At 39.8% G+C, this 11223-nt stretch overlaps 1 protein-coding gene across 2 annotated transcripts in view; it reads left to right on the forward strand.

The window, feature by feature from the left end:
• Positions 1-11223, forward strand: part of LOC126187459 (titin) — a 947541-nt gene that overhangs the window by 826790 nt on the left and 109528 nt on the right. For both annotated transcript variants that reach the window (XM_049928552.1, XM_049928553.1), the window contains one exon: positions 4803-5075. In XM_049928552.1, coding sequence (XP_049784509.1) covers positions 4803-5075 — 273 coding nt within the window. The remainder of the gene's footprint in view (positions 1-4802; positions 5076-11223) is intronic.

The raw sequence follows: 11223 nt of genomic DNA on the forward strand, positions 1-11223 counted from the left end.
CGATCCAACTCCCCAAGACACTATCCAAATTGAACCATGCCTGGAACAGTTCCGTCCTCCGTCACAGCGGGACCCACCTCCTCTTCCTCAAAATCACCCTCTCCTAACCTTCCAGGAATTTCTGACTTCCAGCCTTGCCTCTCAATCCTTCTTAAGAAACCTTAATCCTACTCCCAACATCACCACTGCTGAAGCCCAGGCTATCCGTGATCTGAAGGCTGACCGATCCATCATCATTCTTCCGGCGGACAAGGGTTCCACGACTGTGGTACTTGATCGTCGGGAGTATGTGGCTGAGGGACTGCGTCAGCTTTCAGACAACACCACTTACAAAGTTTGCCAAGGTAATCCCATTCCTGATGTCCAGGCGGAGCTTCAAGGAATCCTCAGAACCTTAGGACCCCTACAAAACCTTTCACCTGACTCCATCAACCTCCTGACCCCACCAACACCCCGCACCCCTACCTTCTACCTTCTTCCCAAAATTCACAAACCCAATCATCCCGGCCGTCCCATTGTAGCTGGTTACCAAGCCCCCACAGAACGCATCTCTGCCTACGTAGATCAACACCTTCAACCCATTACATGCAGTCTCCCATCCTTCATCAAAGACACCAACCACTTTCTCGAACGCCTGGAATCCCTACCCAGTCTGTTACCCCGGAAACCATCCTTGTAACCATTGATGCCACTTCCTTATACACAAATATTCCGCATGTCCAGGGCCTCGCTGCAATGGAGCACTTCCTTTCACGCCGATCACCTGCCGCCCTACCTAAAACCTCTTTCCTCATTACCTTAGCCAGCTTCATCCTGACCCACAACTTCTTCACTTTTGAAGGCCAGACATACCAACAATTAAAGGGAACAGCCATGGGTACCAGGATGGCCCCCTCGTACGCCAACCTATTCATGGGTCGCTTAGAGGAAGCCTTCTTGGTTACCCAGGCCTGCCAACCCAAAGTTTGGTACAGATTTATTGATGACATTTTCATGATCTGGACTCACAGTGAAGAAGAACTCCACAATTTCCTCTCCAACCTCAACTCCTTTGGTTCCATCAGATTCACCTGGTCCTACTCTAAATCCCATGCCACTTTCCTTGAAGTTGACCTCCACCTGTCCAATGGCCAGCTTCACACGTCCATCCACATCAAACCCACCAACAAGCAACAGTACCTCCATTATGACAGCTGCCACCCATTCCACATCAAACGGTCCCTTCCCTACAGCCTAGGTCTTCGTGGCAAACGAATCTGCTCCAGTCCGGAATCCTTGAACCATTACACCAACAACCTGAAAACAGCTTTTGCATCCCGTAACTACCCTCCCGACCTGGTACAGAAGCAAATAACCAGAGCCACTTCCTCATCTCCTCAAACCCGGAACCTTCCACAGAAGAACCCCAAAAGTGCCCCACTTGTGACAGGATACTTTCCGGGACTGGATCAGATTCTGAATGTGGCTCTCCAGCAGGGATACGACTTCCTCAAATCCTGCCCTGAAATGAGATCCATCCTTCATGAAATCCTCCCCACTCCACCAAGAGTGTCTTTCTGCCGTCCACCTAACCTTCGCAACATCTTAGTTCATCCCTATGAAATCCCCAGACCACCTTCCCTACCCTCTGGCTCCTACCCCTGTAACCGCCCCCGGTGTAAAACCTGTCCATGCACCCTCCCACCACCACCTATTCCAGTCCTGTAACCCGGAAGGTGTACACAATCAAAGGCAGAGCCAAGTGTGAAAGCACCCACGTGATCTACCAACTGACCTGCCTACACTGTGATGCATTCTATGTGGGAATGACCAGCAACAAACTGTCCATTCGCATGAATGGACACAGGCAGGCAGTGTTTGTTGGTAATGAGGATCACCCTGTGGCTAAACATGCCTTGGTGCACGGCCAGCACATCTTGGCACAGTGTTACACCATCTGGGTTATCTGGATACTTCCCACTAACACCAACCTGTCAGAACTCCGGAGATGGGAACTTGCCTTTCAGCATATCCTCTCTTCTCGCTATCCGCCAAGCCTCAATCTCCGCTAATTTCTAATTTCAATTTGCCGCCGATCATACCTCACGTGTCTTTCAACATCATCTTTGCCTCTGTACATCCGCCCCGACTGACATCTCTGCCCAAACTCTTTGCCTTTACAAATGTCTGCTTGTGTCTGTGTATATGCGGATAGATATGTGTGTGTGTGCGCGAGTGTATACCTGTCCTTTTTTCCCCCTAAGGTAAGTCTTTCCGCTCCCGGGATTGGAATGACTCCTTACCCTCTCCCTTAAAACCCAAATCCGAGGTGGGTCCCGCTGTGACGGAGTACGGAACTGTCCCAGGCATGGTTCAATTTGGATAGTGTCTTGGGGATTTGGATCATTAGGAGTAGGAGTAGGATTAGGATCATTTTGCTTCGTGGCAAAGTGATATTTCCACCAGAGAGTACGAATGTAGGACAGTAAATCTTTGACAAGGGCTATTTGGTTGAATCTGGGAGTGAGGCAATGGTGAGGCCTTTGAATAGGACAGAGGTTTCAGATTGGAAGAGAGGTTTGGAGGAAAGGTTAACTACTGAATTAGGGTGTTGTGGTTCCAGATTGCGTTGATTGGAATTTTGAGGTTTTGGAGGGAGTGGAGCTGGAAGTGGGAGATTGAGTAGATGGGAGAGACTGGGTTTGTGTGCAATGAGAGGAGGTTGAGGTTTGTTGGAAAGGTTGTGAAGGGTGAGTGAGTTGCCTTTCCGGAGGTGGGAAACCAGGAGATTGGATAGTTTTTTGAGGTGGAGGGTGGCATGCTGTTCTAATTTGCGGTTGGCCTGTAGGAGGATGTTCTGAACAGCCAGTGTGGATGTGGGAGAGGAAAGACTGAGGACTTTTATTAAGGATAGGAGTTGACGGGTGTGTTCGTTGGCTGAGTTGATGTGTAGGTGAAGGATTAGGTGTGTGAGGGCAATGGATTGTTCAGTTTGGAATTGGTATAGGGACTGATGGAAAGAAGGATTGCAGCCAGAGATGGGAACTTTAAGTGTGAGGCCTTTGGGGGTAATGCCAAATGTCAGACAAGGCTGAGAAAATAAAATATGGAAGCGTAACCTGGCTAGGGTGAAGGCATGTTTGCAGAGGGAATGTAAATAAAACTTAATGGGGTCGTTGTGGGGGTGACATGGTATTAGAAGGTGGAAAGTGTAACATGAGGCTGAAATGAAAATGAAAATAAAAATATATGGGGAGAGATAAAGGTGAACTAAAAAGCAGCTGGAGATCTGGTGATCTGAGGAGTGTCCTAAAATAATCAATTTTTGGCTTATTGATTACCCTCTTGAGCTCTGATTTAACAGATTTTATATCCTGTTCAGTATTAACATTTAACAGAAGGAACTGCATGTCATGATCTGAGAGGCCATTGACTGTTGGTTTTGTAATATAATTTTGTTCATTGGACTTTTCTACAAAGATATTATCAATGGCTGTTTGTGAGCAATTGGCTACCCTAGGGGGGAACTTTACTGTGGGAATTAAGTTCAATGATGGTGTTATTAACTCAAATAAGTTCTTATTGGGAGATTCTTTAAGGAAAACTACATTGAAATCACCAGCAACCACTATTTCTTTGTTTTTGGTTGTTAAATGGGCCAGTACAGCTTCAAGGTGGTTTACAAACAGATTAAAGTTATCTGCAGGTGCTCAATATACACTTAATATTATGAAGGATTTTTTGTGAAATTTTACTTCTGTTGCATATGCTTCCATATGCTGTTCTAGGCAAAATTTATGAATGTCTATGTTCTTAAATTTATGACAGTTCCTGATGAATGTGCCAACTCCTCCTTTTGCCATTTCTGATCTACAAAAGTGAGATGCTAACCTAAACCCTGTAACACTTAAAAGTTCTATACCAGTGGTCACATGATGTTCAGAGAGGCAGATTATGTCAGCTGGGTTTGAAGACTCTAATTCATCTATGCAGATAATTAATTCATTAATTTTATTTCTCAGTCCTCAAATATTTTGATGCAATGAAGATAGCTGACATTTCACACTGACTGAGTTAAAATTTGGTAGAGTTAAAATATCTGCTGACTGTTGAAAATTCTTAACCAAAAGCTGTTTATGCTGATGTAATAAGCTAGAATTATGTTTTTTTGTTTCTTTCTCAAACTGAAAGTTTGTCTCAATCCTAATCTCTCTTAAAATTTGGTTTCTTTCTGTCCTCGCTACCCTAAAAAAGGGTCTTTTCTCAAACTGAAAGTTTGTCTCAATCCTAATCTCTCTTAAAATTTGGTTTCTTTCTGTCCTCGCTACCCTAAAAAAGGGTCTTTTCTGAACCCTATAACCACTGGTGTTTTATCACTCATGACAGTGCCTCCCCCCTTTAACTTCCTGCTATTTTCCCAGCCAGTTTACCATTCCCCTTCCTGTTGAGGTGAAGGCCATGCCTAGTATAATCCCACCTATTGAGAGAATCAACAGGAACCACACCAATGTGTGACCCTGCACCCGACATAAGCAACCGTTCCAATTCCAAATTAACTCTCTTGACAGTAGATTTCAAATGAGGTTGGTCATGGCGCCCAAGAACAGATACAAACTCCAAACTCAACACTAGTATGCTTTGACGCTGATGCAATCTTTGCCAGGTCACACTCTATACTGTACCCAGGATCTCTGTCAATACTATTCATGTATGTGTTTTTTAAGCAAATAAATAAAATATTTCAATATATGATAACCATGCTGTAGTGCCTTCAGTTTGCAGAATATTTAGAGAAGAACTGAATTTTTTGTGTTCCTTTTTAGTTTCAGCATGACAAAGATGGAAATGTAAGCCTGACTATTAAATCTACATCTCCTGAGGACAAAGGAGTTTATACAGTGAAGGCCACCAATAAAAATGGAGAAGCAAAATGCTTCTCAAACCTCATAATTAAATCCTCTGGAATAACGGAAGTGAGAAGCAAAGTGGATAAACAAGTTTTCCCTGCGTTCAAGGAATTATTTGCAGACAGGACAGCTTATGCTGGAGATTCAACTAAGTTTGAGTGTATAGTCACTGGTAAACCTACTCCAAAGGTAGGCAGTATATCTTTGTGATCTGTTTGTATTCTACTTCAGTTTATATCATGTAGTGTAATTTGTTATGAGAAATGACTTCTCTCTTTCTGTGTTGGGGGAATAGCAAACTGTTCTCTTCTGAGTACGTGTTTGAATAATTGATAGTCTTCATAAAAAGGGATGCCAACTGTGTAGAAGTACAAAATCAGCCATAGTAGAATTAAAAAAAGTGACACTTTGTCCTCTTGACAAGGATGAGAGGATCATAGATACATTCTTAGATCTGACTTAAAGTGTTTTCATACCGTTGACCATAAGATTCTACTAAATAAGGTAGAATAAGATGTTTTTTATCGAACAACTTGTTCCACTCATGCCTAACTGATGGGGTACAAAAAGTCGAGATAAAATCAATTTCAAACAAGGCTAAACTTTTAGTGAAACACTTATCGGAACCAAAACCTACATCTACCACTACATCTACATCTATACTCTGCAGATCACCATGAGATGCATGGCAGGGGATATGCCCCATTGTACCAGTTATTAGGGTTTCTTCCTGTTCCAATTGCATATGGAGTGCGTGAAGAATGAGTGTTTGAATTTCTTTGTGTGTGCAGTAATTATTCTAATCTTATTCTCATGATCACTATGTGAGTGATGTATAGGGGATTGTAGTGTATTCCTAGGGTCACCGTTTAAAGCTGGTTCGGATAGTTTAGTTGTATCTGCAAGGGCAATTTTTTTTTAGATAGTGCTTCATTATAGATAACTGCATCATCTGCAAAAAGCCTGATGTTACTACTGATATTGTTTGCAAGGTAATTAATATACAACATGAACAGCAATGGTCCCAACACACTTCCCTGCAGTACACCTGAAGTTACTTCTGATGATGACTCTCTGTCCAAGATAAGATGTTGTGCCCTCCCTATCAAAAAGTCCTCAACCCAGTCACAAATTTCACTTAGTACCCCGTATGATTGAACTTTTGGCAATAAGCATATATGCTTTTCAGAAATCAAGAAATACTGCATCTACCTGATTGTCTTGATCCAAATTTTTCAGTGGAAGTTTGGCTTCACATGATAGATATTTTTGGAATCCGTGCTGGTTGGTATTGAGGATATTCTGTTCAAGTTAACTCATTACGTTTGAGCTCAGAATATATTCTAAAATTCTATAACAAACTGATGTCAAGGATACTGGACGGTGGTTTTGTGGGTCACTTGTATTACCCTTCTTGTAGATGAGTATCAATTGGGCTCTATGACTTCAGTAGTATGAAAAGGATAGATTGGTACTCTGCATACAGAGGAGATTTTTAGTCAGAGACAGGTTCAATGAAAACATTGATACACATTTTGGCTTTGGCCAAAAGGCCTTCTTCCAAAGTAGAACTCACACATACACTCACACAAATACAGTGCACAACACATGGCCACTATCTTTGATAAACCAGACAGAAACAGGGTAGTCATGCATCATACATGATAGAATTAGTGAAATAGAAAGAACAAGGTGCTGTGGTGCAGAGTAGCATTTTGTTTTCTTTTTGTGATAATGCTCTAACATCTCAATTAATGTGTGAATAACGTGGAAACTTGTAAAGACTCTCATTGCGCACAGCAATACAGTTTTATCGTGTGAGCTATAAAACATAATTTTCTATGAAAAATATGCATAATATACATATACTTATCTTCAGATACAATCATTATATGTTTTCCAAACACGCAAAGTTTGTGTAACTCGAGCCTTTTGACTCTTAAATGAAGCAAAAATGTGCTGATAAAAGAAACAGGATTGAGGGAGTGTATGTATGTTCCGTTACTTGTCCCCTCTTCTGTACTGTGAGTATTAACTTTTCTTGATCAAACTGTAATGTACCAGTTTTCTTTCTGTGCGGAATGTTGTTTACATTAAGTTTGCTTTTTGTGGAATAGGTAGTTTATCTACATTGAAGTAAAAAGTAAACCTTGCCATATTGGCAGCCAATGTGCCATATTGGCAGCCAATGTGAGTGTAACTTTTTTGGTGTTGTCCACAACCATCCAGAAAAAAATTCTGAGCTAGACCATCTCACTTTCAGTTTTATATTTTTGCAAATGCTAATTATAGTAAATATACTGTTGGCCATTAAAATTGCAGCACTGGCAAGGATAGAAAGTAAAAAAAGAGATCCTTATTGTGTGTATAGAGTGTAGCAGGGTGCAATGTACACAGAGCTGCCGTCCCTGGCAATAGCAGCAGCTCTAACATGGTAAGGTATCGAGTCAGACTGAGCCTTGGCAGCAGATACGGTCATTATTTCATGCTGCTCCACCTATATGGAGACAATGTAGATTGCAGACTGCCAGTAAATGACTAGCTGTGTGGTACTGCTGTGCTGGTGAAACTTGCATGGTGCAGAGGAATTGGATGTCCTCCTGATACATCTCACTGTATCAATCTGAAAATCCAGTTTACTACAGGGACGGAGAATAATGACCAACTGAATTTTTTGAATGTCTCTGTTATCAAGCAAGGGGGCAGGATTTTGGGCTTTAGCATACATATATAGTGAAGTCACACATACTGTCTGTTACCCTAACAAAGATTCTAATCACAACCCCAGACGAAAGGAGGTGTGGTTAAAACCTCGGCAGACAGGGCATATAAAATTTGTGAACCTACTTATTTAAAAGATGATGTTGAACATTTGTGGTTGGCATTCAAGAAGAAGGGATATTGTAACTAGGAGATAGATTGAGCACTTCACCCCACATAGAGAATCAGGATCAATGAGGAACGAAGGCTGCCTGAGGGGAAAGTTTTTCCTTCTGTTCATTAGTAAGATTACAGATCACATTGGGAAAGTGTTGAGCAAATATGGTGTGGAGGCTATCTTGAGGCTCACCAGAAAAATAAAATAATCTTTAAGCTAAAAGGAAAAGCAAAAGCAAAAGCTAAACAACATCTTTCGGCTACACTAAGTGTATATAAAAATCATTGTAGGTATGGACTGGTTTATATTGGTACCACAGAAACTGGTGTTAACACCAGTCTGGTTGAACACAGGAGGAATTGCCAGCTGGGACATGCAGACAAATCAGCCATAGCAGAACATGTTTACCAAGAGGGTGCTCATGAAATAAAATTCAGTGAGACAAGCATCACATCTAAAACATTGCATTACCATGCACACGTGTATAGAGGGGCTATCCAGATTTACAAGCACCATAATAATTTTGACAGATAAGGGGAAGGTGTTAAATTTGATATTTGATTCAATTTGGATGTCAGTGTTGCACCATATGAGTGATGATTGATTACTTTCAATCAAGAATGTTGGCATCACCAGAGATAATCTCGCAGCCAATGTCATGTGATGCACTGTGGTGTCCTTGACACTGCCCATATATTCAGTGTTCCCTCAAGTTCTGGATTGCAGTTTGCTGCTTTGCCCCAGAAGATGTCTCCCGCAGATGGAGATGACACTTTAGGAGAAAGTTTTATGCATTGACCTCGGCCTATCAGCTCAGAAGTTTTAAGTGAAGGCTATAGCAGTTCTTTAATAATGAGTTATTTAAAAAACTTTAATCCACTATTTCTCCACATTAGGGGTTGACTTTCCAAAAATGCTGAAACACTGTATTTTTATTTTTGACTGAGCCACCAAATATCAATTTTCTTGGTTCAAGCATCAAAATCACTTTAATACCAACATATTTTTAAAAAATAGTTTCATCACCTATTTCAGCCCCTTAGGGGTGGAATTTTGAGAAATCCCTTCTTAAACTATGGCTACAGTATAAGATCAACACCCTCTCAAAATTTCAAGTTTCTGTCCTTAGTGGTTTGGGCTGGACGATGATGAGGCATTGAATCTTTCAGCAAATTTCCTTCTATATATAGAGATTACATACGTAGAAGCGTAAGATCAGATGAATTTATATTTACATAATTAAATAATTAATTAGATCTTTGAAACTGATGCTGCAGAACTAAATACTGGATATTTGGCTCAGTTTTGTCAGGAAGAAATGAAGATCTGATCTCTCAGGTTTTTGTGGTGTGGTTGATTAATAGTGAGCTTGCGAGTGCTCAGCCAAGTGGTTGTTTCTGTTTTCTGCACTGTATTTTGACAATTGACCTGGCCACCTTCTTCAGATGCTGCAAGTTTGCTATTATGTGTACCCATTTCCTGGATTCCAATCAGACTGTTAGCCAATGTTGGTCTCATCTACTGTTTGTAGCAGATTTGTATTCCCAACATCCATGTTGCCCTTTGAAGCTTTTATGTTTTACAGTGCTCCTACTGATACTTCATGAAACATGAATTCCCTCAGCATTTTCCAACTCTGATGGTTGTAGCGGTCAGCAAGATTTTAGTAAATTGAGTGCCGTACATCAAGAATTATTTAATTTGAAACCTCCATCCCTATTTATTAGGTTTTATAACATCTTTATTTCGATAGAATTCTTAATAATGCTGTCCCAGAAACTTGGCATTTGCACTATGACACTGGCCTCATCATATTTCATTTCATGATTATATGTGAGGTAGTGTTTGGTGACAGCTGATTTGTTTGGTTGCAAACTCAGTGTGAAGACTCTTCTCCGTAGAGCTTGAACACTTTCAGACAAGGAGAGCCTCGCCAGATAGGAAAGACTGTCAGTACACTTATTATTATATTCCATATATTTGGAGATAAGACAAACAGTTTTTTTTTCTTTTGACACAGGTTTTCAAATTTATGTTTGCTTTCTTCATCATATTACAGCATATTTTTCCTTTCTGGCAGATCAAAGTAAGAGAAATATTTAAATCTTACAGAAATTATAAAATGCATGAATAAAGGTTTACCTTGCAAAAGGCATGTGACAAATCCAATGGCACAATGTGGTTAATAATATGACACACATCAAGGAACAACCAAATTTTCCGTTGTACTGAATTACTGTCATTAAAAACCTATACCATCACGCATCATGCTCTTTTGATGTATCGGTCCCTTGGGGCTATTTAACATCATCATTGTTGGCCATGAAATACTATTATGAACTTCCACATAAAGGTAGTAATGAATATTAATTCAGACTTTATAAAAATAAATATGCAGGTTTGACTTTTTGAGACTGTGATGATTAAGATTAAATGTTTCGGTGTGATAAGCAAATGGTCGTTCTGCCTTCAAACAATGTGGGCACAATTTCCTGATACATCTTCTGGAACACATGAAATCATGAGAATAAAATTAATATGATAATGCCAAAAGGTTTCTACAATGAACACAGACACCAGCAATTATGGATAAAATTATTATTATTCAGGAGATCAGATATCATACTCAGAGATGATAACATATACCTCCTAATGTCTCGGAATAAGGAAAAAAAAAGAGTAAGTAGCCAGAAGGGGAAGACCTCACTTCCTAAAAAGTCATTTGTTTTTACCCAAAAATAAATAAATAAATAAAAAATAAAAAAATTAAATGAGTGTAATACAGAGTTTGCTTATATGCCTTATGCATACTGTCTATGAGTTTTAAGTGACGTTGGTTATTCAATCTTTCATATATTCATTTTGGAACATAAAAGTTCTTACAATATGATGGTTTCTTCATAAAAATAATTCAAAAAATAAAATATACCTCCCTCTTTGGATAAATTTTGGTATCTAATTTCTAGCAGTTATTCATGGCAACTTGTATCAGCCACTTCAGTATTTGCAGCAACTGAAATTTTCATCTGGTTGTACGCCTTCAATTTCAAAATATCTTCAAATCACTTTTCAATGTTCGGTTTAAGTTTGTTGATGGGGTTACCGAATCTGTCAACAGCTTCAGGAGTTAAATCATCTTTTATGAATGATAATTCATAAAAGTGATTAATTCTCTTTTCAGTGGACTGTAATGGAGTAGTTACAGTTTGTCAATAAATAATGACAGAAGACTTTGTTGACCTATAAGAGTTTTATTAGTTCCCTGAAGCTACAAATTGGGATCATTAAATTTCTTGAAAATATGTGCCAAATAAATTCATTGTTCTTTATTGTTTTTAACTGTTGACCCAGATTGGTCTCATTATTACTTTCAAAAAATACTACAAAATGCTTTGACAGCCACCAAACTTCTGTGTGCAAAAGTAACATAATGAAATCTTCATTACTCTCGTGGAAAAG

The sequence above is a fragment of the Schistocerca cancellata genome, chromosome 5 (genome assembly GCF_023864275.1).
Source record: "Schistocerca cancellata isolate TAMUIC-IGC-003103 chromosome 5, iqSchCanc2.1, whole genome shotgun sequence".
Lineage (NCBI taxonomy): Eukaryota > Metazoa > Arthropoda > Insecta > Orthoptera > Acrididae > Schistocerca > Schistocerca cancellata.